The sequence below is a fragment of the Cervus elaphus genome, chromosome 2 (genome assembly GCF_910594005.1).
Source record: "Cervus elaphus chromosome 2, mCerEla1.1, whole genome shotgun sequence".
Taxonomy (NCBI): Eukaryota; Metazoa; Chordata; class Mammalia; order Artiodactyla; family Cervidae; genus Cervus; species Cervus elaphus.
Window position 1 is genome coordinate 1,144,552 of NC_057816.1, and position 25,096 is coordinate 1,169,647.

General features: G+C 62.2%; 1 protein-coding gene and 1 long non-coding RNA gene across 9 annotated transcripts; one reads left to right on the forward strand and one right to left on the reverse strand.

Annotated features, from left to right (window-relative positions):
- Positions 1-1,627: 1,627 nt before the first annotated feature.
- On the reverse strand, positions 1,628-18,344 carry DUSP8 (dual specificity phosphatase 8). Its single transcript, XM_043923122.1, is given in 12 exon segments — positions 1,628-4,355; positions 4,357-4,401; positions 4,403-4,477; positions 4,479-4,829; positions 4,832-4,887; positions 4,890-5,056; positions 5,294-5,417; positions 5,552-5,711; positions 6,275-6,441; positions 9,942-10,080; positions 11,494-11,831; positions 18,129-18,344. Coding segments are annotated over 11 exon segments (1,875 nt in total). The 5' UTR covers positions 11,725-11,831; positions 18,129-18,344; the 3' UTR covers positions 1,628-3,995.
- On the forward strand, positions 17,464-25,096 carry LOC122707571. Of its 8 annotated transcripts, none has more exons than XR_006344853.1 (6): positions 17,713-18,129; positions 18,336-18,491; positions 18,719-18,819; positions 19,066-19,231; positions 19,446-19,541; positions 24,847-25,096. It is a non-coding gene; the product is annotated as an uncharacterized LOC122707571 (long non-coding RNA). The 8 variants fall into 8 exon arrangements; XR_006344855.1 differs by having other exon boundaries at positions 17,714-18,129; positions 18,743-18,819; XR_006344850.1 differs by lacking the exons at positions 17,713-18,129; positions 18,719-18,819 and adding an exon at positions 17,464-17,694 and having other exon boundaries at positions 24,847-25,095.

Here is a 25,096-nt window from a genome sequence, read left to right on the forward strand (position 1 = left end):
GGTCAGCAGTCTGAGGCCAACCGCAAACAACCCCAATGCACCATCTGTCCCCCATCCCAAACCTGTCAAGGGCCTAGAGCCCCTGGTCTGGGGGTGAGGGGTGGCGGGGGCAGACGTGGAAACATAAGCAGAGGGCCCAGAACCTAGGTGACCCGGTGTGGCCGGGACCAGACTGTGGTCGAGAGCAGAGGCCAGCCCCCAAGGTCCAGATCCGACCACCCTGCCTGCCTGGTTCAGTGCTGGGGCCGGCTGACCCCTGGGAGCCGGGGGGTTTGGAGTCTTGCTCTGGCCCCAGGGCCCCTGCTGGTCTCCCGTCCTTCTACAGAGTTGGGGTGGGGAAGCGCCACTGCGCTGCTGCAAACAACCATCAGCTTTTTCCAGTCCTCCTCTTTATTGACTCCAAGGGGCTGCCAGAGCTATAAATAGATGTTCTTGAGCTAAAAATAGCCTTGCCAGAGGACAGCAATGCTTCTAGCTTTTGGCCTCTTTGAGGACTCTTAAGGATGCAGGATTCAAGGACCCTACCTCCTCCCGAAGACCCGGATGAGGGGCCGGCCTAGCTTTCTCCTGCTTCCTGAAACACACATACACCACACAAGTGTGTGTGCTCACACGCATGCACGTGTGCTCATGTGTACACGTGTGTGTGGTCACCCACACTTGCACAGACACAGGTCTGGCTGGTGTCACTGGTTAGGCTACCTGCCTGCTCAGAAAGCGGGGGAGGGTCCCCAGGATAGGCAGGTCAAACCGCCAGGAAGGGTCAGACCCCCCAGTGGAGACCTTGCGCCACATTAGCCAGAGGACGGCGGGGCAGAGGGCACAGATCTGCCGGGGACACTGCCCGGAGACTCCCGAGATGAGGTTCCCAGGAAATTCAGGGAGTGGTGCCTGGCACATCACAAGCCGTTGTTATAGTAACGGCTGGGCAAACTTTGGAGGGAGCCAGGGGAGTCAGGTCCAGAATGTGTCCCAGGAGACACCGCGGGGATGCTCAGCGCTGCAACGTGGGCGGAGGACGCTCGCGGCTGGGGGGACACTGACTGACACTGCAGCCCGGCCTCCCCGGCAGGGAGGGAGGAAGGCCTGCAGGGGGCGCTGGCTCCAGGGAGAGGAGCCCCGGGGCTGGAGACGCACAGGGTGCTTCCCACCAGGTATCCTCTGGGCCTTGCACGTTCAGTAAGGAATTTAAACAACGCCGTAAAAGCTAGATGCAGACGCTCTGTAGAGCTGGACCCCCATTTCTGTTGAAAAGGAAGAGCTGTTGTGTGGTAGGTACATGCGTGCACTCACATGGAGGTCTGCAGGGAGACGTGGAACTGCTCCCAGCAGTTTTCTGGAGAGGGGGGTGGGGGGAGCTGAAGGCCGAAAACTGAGATTCCCTTTTATATAGTTCTACGTTATTTAAATTCTCAGTAGCTTGAAACAGCAAAAAAAGGGCTGTTCTACATCCTACATCCGCCCCTCCCCGCTCCCGTCCCTGCCCCCTGGGTTTAGGGTTCTGGGTTCAGAGCCATGAGTCGGAGGCAGTCTGGCTTTCCAAGCCCCATACCCCCACCTCCTGGCCCCAGGAAGCCCCTCCACACCACCTCCCACCAGCCTGAAGAAAGAGGCAGCCAGACGCATGGAGAAAACACCCATCTCAGGATTTATTACAACACGTTGTTTCCAAATACAAAAGAAGGGGACAGGACAGGGAGCAGAGAGCGGCCGCGCTGGGGGAGGGGGCAGCGAGGAGGGGTGGGCAGGTGGGTGGGCAGCCCAGTCCAGAGGGACCGGGAGCCGTGCGGGGGGACCTGCCACCTCTCCTCCGCTGGACTTTCCAGCAAATAATAGGAGGGGGCCAGGTCCATTCTGGGGACCCCATGCCAGGGCACTGGGCCAGCAGGAGGGGGGAGGGACCTGGGGCCCCACTCCACACCCCCCCACCCAGGGAGTGGGTGGGACTGACCAGGGAGGGGCTCTTGACGGGTGCCTGGTGCCCCCCCCCCCCCACACGGAGAGAGGCTGGGCTGGGGGGCTGAGACAGGGACTTCTCCCTTCATAACGACTCACTTCAGCCAGTGTCTCAAGAGCAAAAGCCCCCACCCATGTGCCCCAGGCCAGAAGCCACAGGGCACCAGCAGCCTGGAGAAGGACAGAGAGAGGGGAACGGGCCGTGGGACCTGCCCCCAGGGTTGTGGGGCTCAACCAGTGGCCCCCACCACTGTCTCCTGGACAGCACAGGCGTGGAGCGCGGAGGGGGAACCAGTGCATCCTCCACACCCAGGGTCACCTCAGAAACCCAACGCGATAGACAGACAGGAGGCAGATTTACATAATCAATAATAATAATAATAATTAACCAATAATAATAAATACTTAAACCTCTAATCCATAGATTGCAAATACAACAATGATAGCTTATTTTCTTGGGGGAACGGGGTGGGGACAGAGGAACAGGAACAGGACTTCTGCTCAAAGGAGGTTTGACGGGACAGGAGCTGGGGTCAAAAGAACAAACAGAATAAACAGCTGGAGGGCAGCTGGGGGCAGGCAGCCTCCGCCCACCTGCCCAAGGACTCAGTCCTGCCCAGGCCACCCCTCTGGCCAAGCCTTGGCCTCTTCCCAAGGTGACCAGCATCCACTCCTGGATGCTGCAGGACATCTGAAGGTTGGGGGACACCCACTCCTGCCGCCAAAAGCCTTGGGTCCCCTTTACCCCAGATGGTGGGAGGTGAGGATAGCTGGGGCTTTTCTCCTGCCCTCACCCCCAGGCTGGCCCACCTGGGCCAAAAAGCTAATGGGGGTTGGGGACTGGCAACCTCGAATATACCAGGGAGACTTGGGAGGGGAGTGGGGTGTACAGGGTTTTTCTCCTCCGACAGCCCTATGGGGGCTGGCAGACATGGGGGACACCTCCAGCATCTGCTCACATGAGGGGTCTTTAGCTGGAGGGGGCTCTCCCAAGCGAAGGGAGGCGTCCACACCCACACCAACCCCCCCACCAGAGGCATGAGGTGCCTCCTCTGAGAGGCCCCTCGACCCGCAGAACAAGACCCTGAATCTATCGGCCCTCTGACCAGTGGAGCCAGTACTGGCTGGCCCAGCTATTCCCACTGCCCCCCAGGGGCCAAGCTCCCCCTTTGTCGGCTCCCCACCTGGCAGCTGGCACTGGGGGGGGGGGGCCCACAAAGTGGAGGAGAGGGTAGCAGCCTCCTCGGAACACGTGAAGCTGGACCCAGGCTCAGACGGGAGTGGAGGTGTTCCACCTCCACCCCTGCCCTGGGGCCCCATGTCCCCTCACACTCAGAGCCCCCTTCTCTGCACTGCCACCCTCTTCCGGACCCCACCCTGACCCCCCAGCACCTGGCAGGCAACAGGCTGGGGGGGGGTGGCAGAGGCGCCCTCGGTGGCACTGAAGCTTGGTGCCTGGAGGGGGGCAGGGGGCAGCGAGCGCCTCCTCGGGGGGGCCCCCCGGCTCCCAGGACACCCCCTCCCACCTATGGCTTTGGTGAGGAGCCAGGAGAGGAGCAGAGAAGGGAGGGGCAGGAGAGGACGCAGCAGGAGGGCAGGGAGGCTCTGCGGCTCAGTCTGCGGCAAAGGTTTTTTATCCTTTTTTCCCCTTTTCTTATGTAAAAAGTGCACGAAAGCTCAGCAGCCTCTTTGCAAGGGTCAGCAGTGTTTCCTGGGGGAGGGGGCGGGGAAACCCCAGGCCTGGCACCCCAGCTTGCAACTGAAGGTGGCCTCATATTGCTTAGAAACGTGGGTTTCAGTTTAAATACCAGACAGTAAAAATAGAGCTCCGAGGACCGCCCGCACTGTTGCCAAATCATTGCCAGAATGAACAGCTTAAATAAATAAAAAATTGAAATATTTACTTCTCGATAAAAATCGCAGTAAAACCATTTACCTTTCTTTGCATTATATATAATATATATTTATAGCGGGCCCAGCCGAGGTCAGCCGAGGGCTCGGGGCGCCGCGTCCCCGCGGAGAGGCTGCTCCGGCCGCGGTCAGGATACCTCGATGACCTCCACGCTGCCCGAGAAGCTGGCCTGCTTGCCCAGCGCGGCCAGCTCCTCGCCGCGCGCGCGCCCCTCCACCATGCCCTCCTCAAACTCCATTTGGCAGCTCCGGCGCTTAAACTGCGTCTCGGGGGCCGGCTCGTCGGGCCAGCCGGTCCTCGAGTCCCGGGCCTCGGGCCTCGCCGCCTCCCGCCGCCGCAGGTCGCCGCTGCCCGCGCCTGGCCCCCCGGCCCGGCCGAAGGGTGCGAACCGCGCGCCGCCCGCGCCCTGCGCGCCCTCGGGGCTGCAGCACCAAGGCCCGTCGGGGGAGGGCGTGCCCGGGGAGTCGAGCGGCGGCGCCCAGCCCCCCAGGGCCGGCCGGCTGGCCAGGGCCGGGCAGCCCGGGCGCCGACAGGGGCCGAGAGGCCGTGCCGCGGAGTCTGCCGGGTGGCGTCGCCGAAGTTCAGGCCGAGGCCGTGAGCCGGGGAGCGGCGCCGGGGAGCCGGCTGGGGGCCGGGGCCGCCGGCGGGGCCGGGGGCGCGGCTCGGGCGCCGCGTCCGGGCTGTCGGGGCTGGGGGAGGGAAGGCCCAACGTGCCCCCGGACGGGCTGTCCAGTTTGCAGAGCTTGGGGGCCTCTCCTGGGTCCAAGGGCCCGGGGTCATCGGGCCGCCGGCTCGGGGTGTAGGCCGACTTGATGTCCAGCGAGAAGGAGCGCTTGAGGCGGTTGGTGTCCTGGAGGCGGTCGGAGGAGAGGTGCAGGCCGCGCAGGCCCTGCTGCAGCGCGCTGGTGGCCGGGGCGGGGGCCGGGGGTCTCCGCACGCCCCCCGTCTGTGCAGCCTCCCTGGAGGCGGCGCGGCCGCGGCGCTCCCGGTGGCGGCACTCTCTGAGGTAGGTGGTGGCGGCGCGGCGGCAGTGGGGCGGCAGGGCCCGGCAGGGGCTCCGGGGTCCCGGGGTGGGACGTCCCGTCACCTTGCAGGGCGGCCAGCAGCTTCAGGCTGCGCTCGTACTCCAGCAGCTGGCCCAGAAAATTGAAGTTGGGCGAGATGGACGGGCGCCGGTCCTTCACGAACCTGGGGGAGAGCCGCGGGATGGGGGCAGGGCTCCGGCTGGGCCAGACGCAGCTCCCCAGGCTCGCCCCCGCCTGCAGTGCCCACTCGGGGGCACCTAGCCGCTGGGCAGACCCCAGTGGGCCGGGGCTGGGCTCAGGCCCGCTCCCCGGCCGAGAACCGTGGCTCCGCAGCAGAGCAGGTGGAGGGGGCGGGGCGGGGGTGGAGGGGGCGGGGCGAGGGCGGAGGGGGCGGGGCTACCTGTAGGCGTCGTCCGAGGACATCCCCATGGTCTTCATGATGTAGGCGATGGCGATGGTGGCAGAGCGGGAGATGCCGGCCAGACAGTGGACGATGACTTGGCAGCTGGACAACTTGGCTTTGTCTGGGGGCAGGGGTCCACGTGAGGGCTGGGGCCCCGCAGAGCCCTTCCCTTCCCCCAGGTTTCTCCCCGCCCTCCCCCGCCTCCGGCCTTCAAGCCCTCCCCAGGCCTGGGCGAGAGGGTGCCGGCCACCTCACCGATGAACTCGATGGACTTGTCCAGCCAGGGCAGCAGCTTTTCACAGTAGTTGTCATTGATGGGAATGCGCAGGAAACGGCTCTCGCAGATAAAGTCGGGCTTGGGGCAGGAGTTGCTGGCGTTGAGGACGTAGCTTATTCCATTTTGGGTCATCAGATCCTGGGAGGGTAGGGAACAGGGTGGAAGCTGGTGCAGCTGGGCAGGAGGCTGAAAACGTATGCCCTGGAGGTGGGGCCGGCTCCTGGGGCCTTGGAATCTGGTTCCTGGAGCCGTGTCCCCCCCCCCCCCCCCCCCCCCCGGCTAGGTGGAGAGGGGTGGGGGGCCCGCCCCTGTGAGGCCCACAGCCTGTGTCCAGCTAGCTCCCAGGAATTTTAAGGCTGTGCTGCCTGGGCGGTGGCTTTACCCTCTTTCCGCGTCACCATTTTTAAAACACGGGGTTCTTTCAGGGCTGGCCAGGGGCCCAGTGACATCAGCAGTCTGGCATGTAGGCTGCAGAGCCAAAGGGGCAGGGAGCCGCCTCTCTGTCCAGCCCTGCCAGGCCCTGCCTCCCCCCTGACACCCTGGTCCTGCCAGGACCTCTGGGGTCCTCCTGCGCCCCCAGCCTGTGAAGCCATAGGCAGGTTCACACCCAGGCATATCTACCCCCACATCAATGGTCAGCTCCCAACCCACCTCCGCCAGCCCAGCCCAGGAGCGGCTCTGGGCTCTGGCTGCACACGCACCTTGTTCAGGACATCCTTCTGGGAGCCCAGGTAGAGGTGAGGCAGGATGCGGGTCAGGCCCACGCTGGGGACAGGGAGGCAGGGCTGGGAGAGGCTCATGGGAAGCAGGGTAGCAGGCTTGCCCTCGCAGAGGCCGGGGAAGCAGGAGGAGAAGGTGGCAAAGCCCCCTGTGGGCAGACGGATGAGACTCGTGTCAGGGGCTGGGCTGGCTGGGGAAGGAGAGCGGCCTGCCCTGCCTCCCCCTGCCCAGACCCCCAGCAAGCCCCCGGCTGGAGCATCTGATCTCGGTGCTGGTCCTGGAGGGCGCCAGGCTGGCACGCTCCCGTGACCTGCCCCTGGATCCACATTCCTCCTCACGCCAATCAGGGGCTGGCCTCCCTCAGGACGCCGCTGTGATGCCCATAAAAGTGGAGGCCGCAAAAAATGACCAGGCAGCACGCGCGGGGACCAGGCATGGGCAGGTTCAGAGGCCACAGGGGTCTTCACACTGGGCCTGCCCGCCTCTCCCCCAGGGCTGATGCAATCCCTCCAGTTGGCCGGGAGCCCCGGGCCAGGCTGGATGCCAGGACAGAGAGGCAAGGGCTTCTGAGGGCCCCCCCCCCCCCCCCCCCCCCCCCCGCTGCCCCGGGCATGACATCACTCTCTGGAGCTGGCATAGCCCACAGGGGCATGTGCGCTTGGGTTACGCCTCCATTCCACCCAGCAGGGGACAACAGAGGAGCAGAGGCTGGGCTGAGAGGGGAGCGCTGGGGACCGGAGCACGCGGGCCACACGCTCTACATGTGGCCACTGTGTGTCCTGCCTCCTTGCCCGTGCGTGTGTGCTGGACCACACATGGGCAGAAGGAGCCCCTCCGCTGGTCAGGAAGGGGCTGAGGGGGACCCACGGGCACACGTCTGACTCAGCGAGTGACCTTGGGCTTGGGTGTCCTGGTCCTGCCTGCCCCAGACACTGTGCTGAGGTCCATGGAATGGATAAGCAAACAACCAGGCCACGGCCGACCATGTCCGCAGGAGGTAGAGGGGCGAGGCAGGGGCCGGCAGACGCAGCTGGGGCCAGACCTGGCTGATTCCTGAGGCCAGAGATGACTGGTGACCTTGCTCTTCACCCCGACCCAGCTCAGCGAAACCAGAGTGCCTGTCTCGTGCACTCCCGGTGCCCCTAACAAAGGCTGGACTTTGGGGGACCACGACCTCCAGGCTAGGGGCATGGAGGTATCAGCCTTGGAGGGGAGCCTGCTGGCTGGACAGGGAGAAGCAGGTGGCAGTGGCATCAGCACTGCCGCTCAGGTCCCCCCAGGGGAGACTGGGCCGGGCCCCAGCTCACTGTCCAGAGCCAGGGATCCCCGGCTGCTGGGACTGGGGGACAGTGCCCTTGGGGGAGGGGCGGGGGGGGGCTGCACCATCTCTCTGAAGACCCTTCTCTGCCAGTTCCTTTCCTCTGCTCTCTCAGCAGCAAAGACAGGCAAGTGTGTGGGGTGGAGAATTCCACCAGGAACCCCCTCTTCCTAAGGAGGGGCAGAGATCTGCCAGCCTTTGCTGCAATTTCTGGAACCCCCAAGAACTCCCTCCAGGCAGAATCAGGCAGCTTGGAGTGCTCCCGATAGACTCCAGTCCTCCCATGATTTCAGGACACCCCAGGGCCTGGGAATGGGTGATACGGGAGGGGCAGCATCCGTGCCAGCAGCCTGGACCCTCTGTCCGCCACTCCCCGGGCGCAGCCCTCTCAGGACCTGGGGAGGCGCCCAGATCTCCCAAGGCTCTCCAGGGAAGCCTTCTTCCGTAGGGTGCCCCCGCCCCGGCCCCCCGCCCTCACCACCATGCCTTGCAGGTCAGGGGAAAACGCGTGTCCCAGGAGGGACTCCCGGCCCCCTCTCTCACTGCGCACTCCGGTGCGGATGGGGCTCGGCCCAGGTTGAGGGGGGCGCGCCCGGGAGCCCCCGCTGCCCGCCGCAGTCCCGGGTCGGGGCTGCACCTGCCCTCCGCGGGCCGTAGTCTCAGGCCGGCGGGTCCGAGGGCGGCGCGCAGGGGCTGGGCGGCCCGCATTCCGCAGGGCCACGCGCTTAAAGCGCCAGGCGCGCTTTCCCGTCCCCGCCAGGCGTCACGGTCAGCAGCCGAGCGGGAGGGGCGCGGCGTGGTCTGGGCACCGGCTCCGGATCCCGGCGCGGCCCGCGTCCACCGCCCGCTCCCGCAAAGCGCCCCGCCCTGGAGTTCCCTTCTCCCTGGCGCCCCTCTGCCCACCCACGGAGGGGGTCTGTCCTTCCTGCGGGCGTCTGCCCAGCCCGCGCCGTGTGCCTAGCTCACTGGGCGGACGGCCTGCCTCTGACCCCTCGGCCCTGCCCCAAGCCTGGGTCCTCCTCACAGGGTCATGGCTGCTCCCTGGTTTGGTCCTCAGAGAAACGGGGGAAACCCTCTAACCCTGGGGCGGGGCACCGGCCAGGTCGCAGGGGACTCCCCCCTGGGGACTTCCCCTCCCCCACCAGGGACAGACCAGTAGGGGCTCTGCCCAGCCCAGGAGTAAGGGGGGGCGCCGCTCCGGGACCCTCTTCTCAAACGTCCCGGAGGGCCTCTGGTGTCACTTGTAACAAGGGCACACACGCGTGTGCATGCACACACACGGGGCTCCCCGGGGGGCTGCGGGCAGACCGTGACACCTGTGTCAGCCCCCACCGCTCGGCCCACACAGCCCCAGGGCACATCAGCGGTGTCCGCTCTGCAGCTCTGAGCCTTCTGGTTCCCAGAGCGCGCGCGCGCACACACACACACACACACACACACCCCATCCACACATGGAGGGCACAGCACACGCTCACGGGACCCCTCCTCTGAGGGGTCTGCCTGGAGCCCCGGCTCCCGCAGCTGCAGCCCCTCTCCTCACAGGAGGGCCGGCCTGGTGCCCCCCACGCCCGTCGTGCTCAGCAGGTGCTCCCGGCGGGTGTCAGAATGAAGAGAGGCACCCTAGCAGCCATGTGATAGTGGGGGTGATGCTGGTGTGGGCCCTCCCCCCACCCCCTTCTGCTGTAGCCCAGGGCTCCCAGGCAGGGAGGTCGTACATCCGGGAGGACAGGCCCTGGGCCACCTGGGGAGGGGGCTGGCCAGCCTGATCTGGGGGAATGGAAGCCCGGAGGGGACCTCCACCGGCTGGGCAGATAGCGGTGGTGATCAAGTAGGCGATGGCTAGGCTCCCTGTGCCAGCTGGAGCATTCAGAGGACCCCTCTCAGTGGGGGACCAATTCCAGCTCAGACTGGGGTTTCCCCAGGGTGGGGCCTATGCCTCCTCCCTCAGACAGTGTGTGTGTATGTGTGTATGTGCGCACATGTGTGTGCAAGGGGGGCAGCTTCCAAGGCACACCAGGTCTTTGCCTAGATCCCTCCCCACCTCCCTGCCTCAGTCCTATGTCAGGGTTTCCCACTGTCCATGTCTCACCTGCTAGTGGTGGGCCTGGGCCCACACTGGAGGGGGGATCTGAAGTGTGGGGGCCCGGGGAGGGGGTCGGCAGAGTCCCTGAGAACTCAGAGCTCCAGAGCTCCGCCCCTACTGCCCCCGCAGACTCTGGGCTCTGGGCTTAGGAGAGCAGAGGCCAATCCCGGACGTGACCCTTTGGACAGCGGCACCCCCCGCCCAACGCCCTACTGCCAGCCGGGGAGAGAGGCTCTCAGGAGGGCACCTGTGAGGATGGCCACGCTGTCGAAGCAGCCGTCAAGCTTGCTGAGCAGGAGGGACAGGAAGCTGTCTGCGGCCAGCACGCTGGCGTCCCGGGTGCTCTGGTCGTAGACCACCACGTCCTGGGGCTCTGCGGCCTCCACCTGCGCAGAGGGCAGAGGTCAGGGGGCCAGGCACCCGCCAGGCGCCGTATTCCCTGCCGCCTCCACTGCTGCTGGTCAGGCGCTGGAGAGGGGGGCCCTGTCCCTGCGGTGCCTCGAGGGCAGGGAGGGCAGGCGCCCAGCCGCGTGTACACCTGGACAGATGTGAACCTGCAGCCACAGGGCAGCCCCCCTCCCCCGGAGCAGGGAGGGGCGGGGGACACACCCCCTGAGGGCTTGGCCCCTGCGGAGGAGACGCGGGACAGGCGTGAGTTCCCGGAAGGTGCACACGGGCGCCCTGACCTCCGGGGCACAGGGAGGCCGGGCTGGCTCCCGGGGAGGCCAAGGGCCCCAGGAGGCTCACTTCGGGGATTCCGAAGGCTGGGTGGAGGGACCTCTGGGTCTGGCTCTCCCACCATCCCTGGCCAGTGATGGGGCTACCGGGGGCTGCAGCAGGCCCTCCTCGCCCCCAGCCATCCAGGCAGCAGCAGTGGAAAGCTGAAGCCCACCGGCCCTCCCCTCTCCGCTGCTGGCCGGGGCGGGGGGGCCCAGATGTGCAGCCGCTGGGCTCGGGGCAGCTGGTGGCCCGCCCGCAGCACACTCAGCCCTTAAGCCTGCTGAGCTGCCGGCCCTGGGCTGATGATGTCACCGACAGCCAATGGGAGAGCATTCTGGCCGAACGCTTGCTGGGGGTTATTCATCACTGGATTCCCCTCCCTGGAGGCCGCAGGGGACTCCCGTCTGGCTCCAGCTCAGGGCAGGGCTGGTGACCAAGACCCCTCCCTGAGCCTCTGGGCCGCCTGGCGACCCACACCTCCCCCACACGGCCTTCCGGGGTCACAGTCCAACGTGGGCTCGATGCCCCTGGGGAACAGAGACAACTGTTGACTGCAGGTGACCAGAGACGGTCTTGCGGGTCTCAGAGAGGATTCCTGGTCCTCAAGACTCCAGGGGGGAAAGACCGGGAAAGACACTGGATGCCCCTGTGTCTGTGTGAGCCCCCCAGCCGCCCGTCCAGTCCTCCCGAGTCCTCAGGGTGGTCAGAGTGGGCCTGGCCGCCTGCCCCTCGCTGCCTGTCCATCTCCCATGTCCCTCACCCCCATCCGCGTCCCGTGCGCGGCCACATCACACGGCTGGGCCCTGCATGGAGGCCTCCGTGTGGGGCTGAGTGGGGACCCGGGCAGGGTCAGTGGCTCTGCGGGGAGGGCGGGAAGCCGGTAGGAGGGTGTTGAGTCTGTCAGCAGAGGGTCGCCCTGGGGAGGAGCGCTTTTGTAGTCCTCAGGTGGAGAGGGGCGCTGCCCGCCAATGGCTCGGAATCTGACCTCGAGGAGCACAGGGCAGCTTCAAGGGCAGAAAAAGGGAAGGCTGCCCAGCCCTGGCTCCCGGAGGGCCCGGAGCGGCGGGCAGGCCGAGTACCTGGCTGCGGGCGGCAGGCTGGATCAGCTCAGCGATGGTCACCTTATCCTGCTGCAGCCGCCGCTTCACCAGCTTGGAGCAGCAGATGTTGACGGAGCTGAGCACGTGCCAGCTATTGTACTCCACGAAGGAGCGGCTGTCGATGACCAGCGGGCCCCCGGGCCCGCCCCGCAGCAGGCTGGCCAGCCTCTTGGCGTCCATCACCTTCCGTGGGAGCCGGTCCCCGGCCATGGCGTGGCAGTGGGCAGTGGGGAGGGGCGACCCCGGGAATGGGCAGGGGCAGCTCCAATGGCCTGAGTCTGGCCTAGGGTTTGGAGTGCCCGGGCATGGCGCCAGACCTGCAGGGAGAGGCGGACGGTCAGAGGTGCCGTGGGCTCCCGGGGCCTCAGAGGGGCTGGCGCATCTGGGGCTGACATGTGCCCGCGGGGAGGGCTCTCGCCCCTGGGGCTCCTTCGTGGAGGAGCTCCCTAACCTAACCTAACGGGAGCTGCTCTCCCGTGGAGTCTGTGACCCCGGGAAGGGTGCTCGGGAGTGGCCTCTCCAGTCCTGCGCCCCCCAGGTCACAGCACCAGCCTCTCAGCAGGACGTGGCAAGGTGAGTGGGGACCACAGAAGGCAGGGCCACGGGACTCAGGCAGGACGAGGCCCAAGGGTCCCTCCCCCGGGCCCAGGACCCCCGGACACTCGCCCCTCCCAGAGCACCCCCTTCTGCTTGTCCCATCTTGGGGACGCAGGTCTCTCCCCGCCGCCCGCCCCCTCCTGCCCACTGGCTCCATAAGCCGATCATCCGGACGGGGTAGAGGGCGGGGCGCCGACTGGCCGGGAGCTCAGCGTCCCAGTTCTGCAGGTCAGGGTTCAGGCGCACAGGGGGCCAGCCTCCTTCTCCTGCAGGGTTGGGTCACACACTTATGGAATGGGGGAGAGAGCACAGCGGGGCACCCCAGACACAGCAGTGCCCTGGGGTCGAGGAGGCCCCTTTGGGGGCCTGGTGGGTCCAAGGATTGCGATGCGGTGGGGGGCACCCAGGGAGGGGTCAGCGGTGAGTGTGGGTGACTGTGTGTAGGACCCTTGGGCTCAGGGGTGCCTGGAGGGAGTGGGAGGTGGGTGGGATGTGAGGCGCCAGAGTCTGGGCGGAAACCCCTCTGATTTGCTGCCAAGCCTCTGCCACCACTGGCCCACCTGCCAGGACTGGCCTTTCTCAGCACCCCCCACCTCCCAGGCCTCACAGCGCCCAGGGAGGCATGCATCTTCAGGATGTTGCTCGAAAGCTGGGGAAACTGAGACTTGGGGGAGGGGTGGGATCAACCCAAGGTCACATCAAGGACACTGGACAGAACCAGGCCCACAGCTGCCCTGTTCACCCGGGGTCTTTCCTCTGCCAGCTTGGGGGCGGGGAGGCTGGGAGACGGACTCCGCTGCAGGCCCAGCGAGTGAACTCCCTAGGTAAGCCCCCAGGCGGCAGCCACAGAAGGTGCTGGGGTGGGGCACTTGGAGACGCGCCTCACCTTTCAGGCAGCACTGACGGCCCTGGGCACAGTGGCCACCGTCTCTGTGCCAGCCCTTGGGGTGAGCTCCCAGGCTGGCGAGGGGGTGGCAGAGGTCACAGAGGAGTAGGTGCAAGGCAGGTGGGGACCGGCCCGCCTGGCATGGGCAGCCCAGGGCTGGGCCACTGGAGCTGGTGCCAAGGGAGGCCCTGGACAGCGCAGGGGCCTCGGGGTCCTGCTCACAGGCGCTGCTCCTCCAGCGCTTGGGTGCCTGGATGGTGGGGGCAGGGCCTGGGCTGCAGACGGGGCCCTGCCCTCCTGAGGGCCACGCCAAGACGGTGGTTCTGCCTGCTGAGGGGCCCTGCCTGCTCTGAGGCCTCTGTCCGCATGTCCAGGGGTCCCCAACTCGACTCCTGTGCGAGCGGTTTTGAGAGGCTTTTCCTGAGTTCTCGCCTGACTCCCATCAAGGATGGGACAGGCCCCGCCTCCAGGCTCCCCCTCCCCGACCTACCTGGGCAGAGCCTCCCACTGTGGGGTGTGGGACCCGCGTCCAGTTCAGAGGCTCAGGACCCCGACCAGGAGGCCGTGGGCTGGGGACACCATGGGCAGAGCGTCCTCCCATGGGGGGAGGCTGGGCGGCGGCGGAGGCCTTTGCTGCTCTGTGTCCGGCATGCTGGCCCCTACCCTCCGGTCCTTACACGGCCGGACAAGTGTGGAGGGGTGCCCACTGGGGAAAGGAGCCTGGAGGAGGGGCCAGGAGGCGAGGCCCGAGACCCATGGGCGGGGGGAGGGGCTGGAGGGCTGGAGGGCTGGATCGCGTGGTCCACCTGGTACCTGGTCCCCACCCCGGGCTCCTGAGGAGCCTCCGGCTTGGCCCTATTAACCACTGTAGTATTGTTATTCGCAGCTGAGGGGGACTCATTAGCGAGTTGGCACCTCCGTTGTTGCCATGGCAACAGCAGGGGTGCCAGGCGACCGCTGCTCCTGCGGCAGCGGGCGGAGCTGCAGAGCCAGGCCCTCTCCTCACCCCCCCCCCCTGCGACCGCCCTCAGGTGTCCTCCCCAGCCCGGCCAGCCCGGCCTCGCCCGCCCCCCCTCCCCCTGGGCCTGGCCCTCCTGTCACCTCCCACAGGCACAGGCTCACTCTCCTTTCCTGGGCGAGACCGCCTGCGCCGTGCCGGCCCCCCGGGCGGGCACCTGGCCCCCAGGCCCTCCTTGGGCAGACCCCTCACCTCCCCAACGGCGACAGTCAGACCAGGGCACAGAGCTGGGCAGAGCAGGGAGGGGGGAGATGCTGCAATAGGCCGGGGGGCGCAGAGGAAACAGACGTGGCAAGGGCTTGGGCCTCCCCGCTTTTAAGGACCCCCTGCAGGCTCAGTTGCGACCCCTCCCCTGGGGAGGGAGCACCCAGAGCCCAGGTCAGCTGGGAGCCTGAGTCAGCCCCACCAGAGGGTGGCAGCCGAGGAGACAGTGGGTCCTAGGCCAGAAGCAGGAGGAGCCCCTACCCTCCCCGCCTGCCCCTGGGAGGCCACCGGCACCGCCTCCCCGCTTTCCTGGGGGAGGCTGGGTACACGGCGCCGCCTGGCCCTCATGTGAAATACAGGCTGGACACAGCCCTTTGCATACTGGCCATGCTCAGGGCTCGGTACATACCCCGTTCCCACAACTCATCCCAGCCCTGCGTGCCATGATTCACATGACAATGTGTGTGCGCGTTCATGTGGTCGCTGCACGCATGCGTCCTCACCTTCTGCACGCGAGTGCCCTGAGATCCCAGCACGCCCCAGCCCCAGAGGCAACCACAGCCTCTCCTCACCGGCTCCCATGGCCTCCAAGAGGGACATCCTTGTCCCTCAGCAGGTGTACGACCAGAAAACTCCAAACTAGGGGCATCCTCACCCGGGCATTTTGTGCTCAGCATCGGGGGAATGCGGGACCCCCAGAGACAGGCGGGCAGAGACCGTGGCCACCACTCAGCATGGCTCCAGCCTGGCAGAGCCTGGCCACAAAGGCAGGCCTCAGGCAGAGCTGACGGCAGATGGACCCCGGGTGCTGGGTGTCTGGCTCCCTCTGACCCTGGGGCAGGCTTGGAGGCAGAAACTGCTACCCTCAGGAAGCCAGGAGAGAGGCTGGCAGGGGGTGACCTCTCACAGGCAGGGGGCCCACGTGCTCACCTGGTTTGCTCTCTGCACGCCCCCCCCCCCCAGCTCTCTGAGATGATTGGCATAGGACCCAAGCTGCATCCACCCTGTCCTGGCTGTTCTTGGCAAGGCCAGGCAGAGCCAGCCTGACCTGGGGAGGGTATGGACTTGGGAGACAGTGGGGTGGGGATCTACCCTCAGTGCCCAGGGGTTGGGGCTGAACTGGGACGGAGGGCTTGGCACAAGGGTCCTCGGGGAGGCAGGCTCAGGATGCACCAGTCACGGCTTCCTCTGCTCCTGCCTGGCTGGTTTTAGCTCCGCTGATCTGCAGGACTTCACTAGGCACCCCTCCACCATGCTACCTGCCTGGGCCAGCACCTACTGGTCACTGTCTGAGGGTTCAGGCAGAGGGTGCCTCTGCCTGTGTGTTCCGACAGTCAGAGCCCGAGCCTTATCACTCTTGCTGTGGGCTCGCCCCTTCCTCTCCTCTCCGTGGGAGCTGGACATCTAGGAGACAGGCAGATAACCTCCGCTTCTTCCACCCCCGGCCCACGACCCCCCGAGCTCTCTGTCTGGTTGCAGGTTCTGGGCCTCAAGGTCAGCTTCAGCCTAGAGGGTCCTGGTGCAGAAAGGGGCTTCAAACATCTTTCTGCATCTCTGTGCCTGGAACCCGCCCTTTCCAGAGGCAACCTCTGGGACCCAGGAAGCTTCCCAAGGGCAGCAGGGGACTAGAACCTGCCTAGCAACTCTCCCAGGGCCCTAGGCTGACTACAGCAGGAGGTATTTCAGTTAGACTTCAGGACGAACTCCTGGTCCCTGGTCACATGACCTGGCTATCTTTGGCAGATGCTTATCAACCATCTGAGGAGCAAATGCCAGGGACACCTGCCCTCCTGGGGCAGGACAGGGGTGCTGGATGCTACCTACATTCCCTGGGCTGCCATGGGAGCAAGGAAGACTCGGGAGATGCTGGGAACGGACAGTCTCTCAGACCTCCACAGACCCCCAGGAGCAGAGGGCACAAAAGAGGAAGAACCTTCCTCCCCTACACCAAGCTGCACAAGAAAACTGCAGACTGCACACTCCATCCGCCACCTTTCTCCTCCATCCTACGGAGGCCGCCCACCCCCCACCCCATCACCGCGGTGCCCAGGCCCCAAACACTCCCCCTTGTAAAGTCAGTACATTTTTTGCAGTAGGAAATCAGAGGGTAAATTCTCCCAGAAGGGATGACCTCGTGCGGGCTGGGCCCATTTCTGCCCCTTCTCCTCCAGGCCAGACTATTACATACCCCTCACCCCAAGGTGGGCGCACAGGCTGAAGGAGGCTGGTTGCACTCAGCCTGGCAGTGCCAGCCCCTCCCCCAGCACCCGCCGCGTCTGCAGCAGGCTGGCGGCTGGCCTTTATTCCGCAGAGGCCAGCTGAGCTCCCCGAGGTGGGGGTGCCCATCGCAGCCTGGCAAGACAGGGGAGAAGGCCAGACACGGAGCGAGCCTCTCCTGAGGCTGCCACCCGCCAAACGCCCTCAGCTCCTACGGCCCAGGGCGCCGCATCTCCGCGCCCGGTGCTGGAAAGGACGAACCTCTCCAATCCTGGTCCCTGTGGGGGGGCTTTTCGGGGGACACATGGAGCTCGGATAGATCCACGCTCGATTTTAATGGTCGTCCTCGTCCTTAATTCATGCCCCTCCCCCAGCCAAAATAAGAAAGAATTGCGCGTAGAAAGGCTGCGAAGCGGCGGCCGGTGTGTGCCGGGCCGGGGTCCGCCGGGCGCCGCGGGAAGCTGGGGAAGGACTTCTTGGTCGGGTCCGAGGCGCTCCTGAGGGCCGGTGGGGGCTGCTCACCTCCAGGCCATCTCCTCTTCCCCGTGCCCGCCCCGCGCAGCCCCTCGAGCGCTCTCGATGCAGCGCCCACACGGCCAAGCCGGGCGCTCGGGCCGCGCGCCGGTCAGCACCGAGCCCCCCGGCGCCCCGCGCGTACCCCCAGCCCCCTGGCGCCTCGCGCGTAGCTCCCAGGCCCCCGGCACCCCGCGCACCCCCCCCGGCCCCGCCGGCGCCTCGCGCGTCCCCCCCAGCCCCCCGCGCGCCCCCCGCCCGCCCCGCCGGCGCCCCGCGCGTCCCCCAGCCCCACCGGTGCCCCGCTCACCTCGCTCTCGCTCGCCTCAGGGCGGCACCCGGGACCCGCGCTGCGCTCAGCGCGCCCGCTCCGCCGCGCAGCCCATGGGCCCGGCGGGGGCCCGCGCAGCCGGGGCCGGGGGAGCGCGCGGGTCGCCGCCGTCGCCGCCGCCGCGGGGAGCGCTCGCACGGGCCCGAGCGCGCGCACTGCGGGCGGGCACGCGCGCATCCCACTCCGCGGCTCGGCGGGCGCGGCCGGGGCTGCTCCGGCTCGGGCTCGGGCTCGGGGTCCGGCGTCCGGCGGGGCGGGGGGCGGGGGCCGCGGAGCCGGCTTGGCCGCCGCGCTCGGCCGCGAGTGACAGGCCCGGGGCGGAGGGCGGGGCCGCCGGCGGGGATGAGGTCATGCCGAGCGAAAAAAGCCCCTGACGTCACCTGCAGCCAATCAGCGCACGCGGCTCGGGGGCAGGTGACGTCAGCCAGCGCCCCGGCTCCGGGTGCAGATTAGAGGCGGCGGCCGTAGGGGGCGGGGGCCGGGCTCCGCGCCGTCGCCTGGCGCCCTCTGCCCTCCCCTCTCTCCGCGGCCCCGGCTCTTAAAGGGGCCGCGCGGCCTCGGATCCCGCGCCTGGAACCCCACCTCCAGGAAGCCCTCCGGGCCCCAGCGGTCCGCCCCACCCGGAGACCCCCCAGTCTCATCTTACACCCGCGGAGGGTCCAGTCGTCCGGGTCCCGAGGGCAAGCGTCCTCTCTCCGCCGGCCTGTCAGGAGCTACCCCCAACCCCACCCCACCCCACCCCACCCCTGGCAGTCTTTGTTCGTGCGGGGTTTGCCGCGGGCAGCGGCTTCTCTAGCCCGGGGCGGGCACGAGCGCACCCCGCGAACCCGGCCCAGGCGGCGCTTTACCGTAGGCATCCACGCGTCCCCTCTCCACGAGCCCTGGCGGTGGGAGCCTGGGTCTGCGTTTTACGGGGCGGGGGGTAGAGTGGGAAGCTCAGAGGCGAGAAGGTGTGCCTCTGGTCACGCATCTGAATTCTGGCGGGAGGTGGCGGCCCCCTGGACAGCTCTGTAACCTCTGCTCCACCGATGACCTCCAGCCTTTGTCGCTTCCAGTTAGAAATCCACCCTAAGCGGCGCTCTCGGGACCCGCCCTCGCAGGGTGCCCCCAGCCCGGTAAAGGCAGTTGAGGGTTCGCCCCAGCCGACCGCTGTTGGAACACAAGCCCTCGGCCGCTTGGACGCTGGTTGTCCAGAGCGGGAGCAAACATAGGTAATTACACCTCGGCCGGTCTCTGGCGGAAACACCCCGCAGCGGGGAGGGGAGCGTCCGGGAGGCCACCCCAGGATGGACAGCGACTGGAGGCCACGGGGGCGCTGCAGAGACCTCCCGCAGGCTGCGAAGACCTGGTCCTTCCCCGGCGCGGGGCAGCCGGGGCGGCTGGTGGGCGGCGGGGGGGGGGGGGGGGGGGCATGTTTCGGGCATCTGTGTTGCGCCAGGTGTGAAATGAGTACCTGTACCAGGCCCTGGGGGCCTCGCTCTGAGGAAGGAGAGGAAGACTTCTGCCTAGGGGGCCAAGGAGCCCTGGGAGCTGTTGAAGGTGATAATTTTGAGGTGGGGGGGGGATTGTGACCAGACGAGCCAAACATTCCTTAACCCCCGTCCCCACGGCTGCCCAGTGGAGAGTGAGGGCGGGGCCTCCTCTAGCCCGCGGGGGCATCTCAGGCCTCTGAGAGGCTTCGCCCCCCGGACAGCGGAGAGCGCAGCCCCTTCACCTGGAGGGAGGGATCTGAGAGGCGCCCCCAGCCTCAGCTGTTTGAATGAAGGGTCACAAAAATTCTTGCAGGAGACTGCTTTCTATACTCTCCTGGGACAGGTGGGCACTCGGGATCCCAGAGCTGTGAGTGCAGCTGGGGACGGTCGTGATGGCCAGGCCTCCGCTGGACCCTCTCTTCCCTACTCGCAATTCTCCTGACCTCTGGCCTCAGAGCTTTGTCCACAGTAGGTGCTTAGTAAGTGCTTGGGGCCCCTCCAGCAAGGCGGGGGGCAGGGGGGGGGTGTGCGTGTGTGTGGGAGATAGTGTGTTCTTGGCTCGAAGCCAGCACTGAGGATACCAAACATCGTGTGGTGCGGGTGGGGTGGGGCTGTCCCGGAAGGAAGCAGGGCTAACTCCAGGGCTATTTGGGGCTGGGGCTGGGTTCAAGTCCTTCCTCTTTCCCTGCCGAGGTGGACCCAAAGGAGGAAGGTGTTGCTGAGGAGAGAAGTCCTGGCTGGAGGTGGACCCTGAACTCAGCGAGATGCCCAGCCCAGTTGCGTGGCCAGGTCAGGTCCAGATGGAGAGTAGGGTGTGGTGGGGAGCTTGTTGCATTTGGGCTCATTCCATGTCTGAAAAGTGGGGGAGGCTTGCTCCTGGGAGAGGGTAGGAAGATTCAGGCTGAGCCCCCCAGCTGGCTGGGTGGCCTGAGTCCATATCTGAGGTCCTTGGGGAAGCATGGACAGACCCCAAAGGGCCTGGGACCCTCAGGAGTGGGGGACAGGGGAGCTGTCAGCTGGGCTGGGAGGACTCCCTGCTCCGCTTGCTCCCTGGGCCAGACCCAGGTTTAGCCCAGTGGAGAGGGCGAGGGAGGACCGTCCAAGTGGTTCCTCTTCTGCCCAGCCCAGGCGTGGTCAGCACCTGCATGTGGCCAAGGGCAGCTCCTGGCTCTGTGCTTGAGCAGGCGGCAGTAAACTGAGGGGAGGGGTGGTGTCCTCGTGCCCCCTCTGGGAGCGAGGTGGTGGTGTGCAGCTTCCCTGGGTGTGTCTGGCTGGCTGGGGGAGTGTGTTTGGGCCAGGGTTATTTTATTTTTTGGCCGCACCTTGCAGCTTGCGGGATCTTCGTTGCCGCCAGGAGGGATTGAACCCGCGGCCTGGGCAGTGAGGACAATAGCCTTAATCGCTGGACCGCGGGGGAATTTCCAGTTCAGGATTATTTTATCATCCTAGGAGTAATTTCTGGTGTAAAAGCTGGGGTTCTGCAAGAATGGGGCATTTGGGTAGGGCGGCACCCTCTCTGGGGAGGACAGCGACTTCCAAGGTCACCAGGATGCCTAGCAGCATTCTTGGGTTCTCTGCAACGGGGGCGAGACCACCTTCCTCCGAAGCACCAGCCGCGGAGGGCCATCGGTCTAGGTGCGCTGCCTGGTGGGTGGCCCTTGCCACTCACGCCCCCAGATCCCGCAGGCTCAGGGAGGGGCGGCCAGCATCTCGGCGGGCGCGCGGCTTTGGAGGGGCAGGGGCGGCTTGGGAAGCTGGCTGCGGGCTGAAGGGACGCCTCGCGTGGGTTACAGCTCCCCAGCTGGCCCTCGGGATGGGGCGGCAGTGCCAGGCGGCCAATGTCCAAGTCGGGCAGGTGATCGCTGCCGTGCCAGCCCGCACATGCAGGTGCCGCCTCCGGGTCCCCAGGGTGGAGCAGAGTTCTGCGAGGGCCCCTGGAGGCGCCGTGGCTCCTAGGGGGCGGGTCGAGTCTGTTTGGCCCGGCGCTCTCGCAGCCCGCAGCCCTCGAGAGACCCGCGCCCGCCGCGGGCAGGTGCGAGCGAGGTCGGTGCGGCCCGTGCGCTCCCCCTGCCGGTCGCCCTGAAAGCCGCCTTCGGCGCCAAAGGAAACGGAGCTCACTAGTTCCTGAAGACTCACAGTAAGCCTGTGCCCGTGGCGTCACGTGTCCCACAGCCTTTCTAAGTCACGGTGTGGTTAGTACGACGCCCACCTCGGGTGTTCCAACAGCGGCTTTTGCCAGCTGCGCTGACCCCCCGGAGCTAGTCCTAAAAATCCCCTGGCGATCCCCTTCCCAGGCTCCCCTCACTTTCTGACCCATCCCCACTTAGTGCTGCTGCCCTAGAATTTCGTACACGCGGGAGCAAGCGGTGTGCATGCTTGTGTGTCTTTTTTTTTTTTTTTCCACGCAACAAAGCACTTTTGAGGCTCGTCGCATCCCCGCTTCCCGCCGCCTGGTTGTAACTGTGTGCAGCTGTATGTTGTGGGTGTGCGCGGAGGCTTCAACCAACTCTCCGTTTTTATGCTCCGGATTCTTTCCTTATCTTGGCTGTTAAAGGCCGTGCAGTCAAGTGGCCTCAGCCTGTGCGCTGTTTCTGTTCCGCTGTGCTGGTTCTTCGATGGCTGCATTTGGGTCTTTCTCTAGTTGCAGCCGGCCAGGGCAGATCCCCAGTTGCAGTGTGCGGGCTTCTTACTGCGGTGGTTTCTCTTGTTGCAGAGCACGGACTCTAGGCGCTCCGGCATCAGTAGTTGTGGTGCCCGCGGGGGGCTCAGTTGCTCCTGGGCCTGTGAAATCTTCCCGGACCAGGGATTGAACCTGTGTCCCCTGCATTGGCAGGGGATTCCTAACCCCTGGACCACCAGAGAAGTCCCTTTTATATGCTTTTAATCTCAGATTATTCACATTTCAGGCTATCTTCTTTCCTAGTATGCTATAACATTTTTGTAATGTACAAATCAATACAGAAAATGGTATAACAAACTCCTAGCTCGGGGACCCAAACATGTCAACCTTTTCTCCTGTTTTGCTTCGGATTGTAACACCACAGTGCAGACGCCAGCGGGCTCTCTGAACCTCTCCCACCTCTGTCCAGAGGCATCCATAACTCCAGATGGCCAGTGTCTTCCTGGTTCTGTTTTTGTCACTTTGCTGCATGTTTAAGCCCCATGAACATCACACAGTATTATCTTGTTTGCTGTAAAATATTTATGTATAGAACCATTGTAACTGCCCTCCTGCAGTTTCCTTTCTTCTCCCATTGCCATCTTTTCATCTTTGCTGATGCAGGCGAGCCTGGTCCATCCATCGTAGCTGTTGTGCAGGTCTCCACTGACAACACATTTCCTCTGCTGCTTGTTTTCCTATGTGTAGCAGTGCTTCCAGGAATGTTTTAGTAGGTATCTCCTAGCGCCAGGTAAGGTGGTCATCCAGACAAGCTGTGTCAGCATCGCTGGCAAGTCTGTTAGAAACACAGACTCTTTTGCTATGTAGGTTCTGAGGATTAGAATGTGAACATGTCTGGGTGTCCATTATTCTGTCTACCACAGGTGCATGATATCTTCCTTAAGTATCTGGAGGTATTCGCTCTTTAAAAAAAAATGTTTTATTTATTCGGCTGTGTTGGATTGTAGTTCTGGCATGTGGGATCTAGTTCCCTGACCAGGGATCAAACCCAGGCCCCCTGCATTGGAAGTCAGAGTCTTAGCCACTGGACCACCAGGGAAATCCCTGAAGCTATTCACTCTTGAAGACACTGGCCTTCTGCTTTCTTCCTGGAAAGGTTTTCAGTTACAGATTCAATTTCCTTAACAGATATAGGACCATTCACACTTTATTTCTTCTTATCTCAGTTGTGATATAGTTGTGTTTTTCAGGACTTTGCTTATTTCATATAAAATTTGAAATTGCTCATGTAATTCATTCTTGTACCTGGTTATATTTTTATTGTGTCCAGGGTGTGCAGCGATGTCACCTTTTCATTTCTGTTATTTGTAATGTATCTTTTCCTCTGTTTTTGGACCAGTATTGCTGGCGGTTTATAAATTTTGTTAATCTTTATGAAGAGCAAACACTTGACTATGTTAATTTTCTCTGTTTTATGTCTGATTTCAATTTCATTGATTTGTGCTCCCTTTTAATATTTATTTTTATTTTATTACTTTTATTATTTTCTTTCTTCTACTTTATTTCAGATTCAATCTACTTTCCTTTTTCCAGTTTCTTGAAAGTTTAGATAGTTGATTTTCACTCACTCTCCTTTTCTAATACATGTGTTTTGACCTATATAGATTTTTCTTTGTTGTTCAGCTGCTAAGTCATGTCCAACTCTTTGTGACCCCATGGACTACAGCATGCCAGGCTCCCCTGTCCATCACCATCTCCCAGAGTTGGTCAAAGCCATGTCCATTGAGTTGGTGATGCCATTCAACCATCTCATCCTCTGTCATGAGGATGACATGCCTTCTTCTCCTGTCCTCAGTCTTTCCCAGCATCAAGGTCTTTTCCAATGAGTTGGCTGTTCACATCAGGTGGCCAAAGTATTGGAGCTTCAGCATCAGTCCTTCCAGTGAATATTCAGGGTTGATTTCCTTTAAGCACTGCTTTAGCTGTATCCAGCAGGTTTTGATGTCATATTTACATTATAAGGCAGTCAAAAATATCTTCTAATTTCCACTGTGGTTTCTTAGGCTTATGGGTTATTTTGAAATCTATGCCTTAATTTTCAAACATTTGGGGTTTTGAAAACATATATCTTTCTCTTACTGAGTATGTGTCAAAGCACCTACTCTGTCTCTCTGTCAAAGCACATACTCTGTATTATTTCAGTATATGTCAATGAGGTCAAGTTGGCTAACCACATTCAGATCTCTTAACTCCCTACTGATTTATCTCCTTGTTCTATCAGTTACTGAGATATATTGCAATAAAAGTGAAAATTCTCAATTCTATTTGTGGATTTATATTTTCCTTCTTTTAGTTTTGTCAACATTTGCTTTATATATTTTGAAACTCTGTTATTTGGTTAATAGAAATTTAGGATTGTTTACTTTTCTGGTCTCGTTGACTCTTTTAGCATCATGAAATGCTCTTTGTTCTCTCTGGTAAGAGTTTTGTCTTAAAGACTACCTTGTCTGATATTAACATAGCTACACTAATTTTCTATAAAATTAGTGTTTGCATGATATATCCTTTTCCCATTTTTCTCTTTCTGCCTTTCTGGGTCCCATTATTGAAAGTGTGTCTTTTGTAAATAATATGAGGTTGAAAATTCTTTTAATTTTCCAATCTGACATTTGACTATTTATAGATTATTTGCATTGACTGTAATTGCTGATATTGTTGGGTTTAATTGCTGTTTTTATTTTCTATTACTTTCATCTCTTCTTTGTTTCTTTATTCCTTTTCCTTGCCTTCTTTTGGATTCACTGAAATTTAAAAATTCCGTTTATCTCTTCCATTAGCTTTTGAGTTATATGTTCATATATTATTCTTTAATGATTATTCTGGAGATTAAATTTTACACTTGAAGTCTCATGACTTCCTGAATCGGAAAGAACTTCACAACTCTTTAATTCCATTTATACTTCTACATTTTATTTCTGCAAATGTTAAAAATCTTACAGGATGTTAGTGTATTGTTTAAAACAGTTTTTTTGTGCTTACCAATATTTTTACACTTGCCACTATCCTTTGCTCAATTCCTGACCCTCCATACTCCCATATGGAGTTATTTTTCTTCAGTCTGAAGAACTTTAGTATTTCTTGTGTTGTAGGTCTTTCAGTGATATCATCTTTCAGCCAAAAACAACTCTACTCCACTTACATTTTGGAGCATATTTTCATTATGTATAAAACTCCAAGGTGGGAGGTTTTTTTCCTCTCAGCTCTGTAAAATGTTGTCCCATTATCTTCTGGATCCCATCATTTCTGTTTAAAAGTCAACTACCATTTTTATGATTGTTCCTTCAAAGATATTGTGGCCTTCTCCTGTTGCTTTTACTATTTTCTCTGGTTTTTTTTTAATATTTATTTTTATTTATTTAGCTGTACCAGGTCTCAGCTGCCACCAGCCCTGCTCGTTTTTCTTTCCTTGTATAGTTCCTCCTTCTGGGTTACCCTGATGACCGGCCCTCACGCACAGCTGGGTAATCACCTGAAGGAAGAGAACACAGTGATCGATGCTCTGTTTATCTGAGAAGAGCTTTCCCTCTCTGGAATTTATTTCATCTGGACCTCATTGCTTCCACAATTCTCTGATGTCATATATATATTAACATATACATCCCACTTAAAAATATAAATGAATAAATTGTGGTGAAACACATAAGATTTACTAATGTCTTTTTAA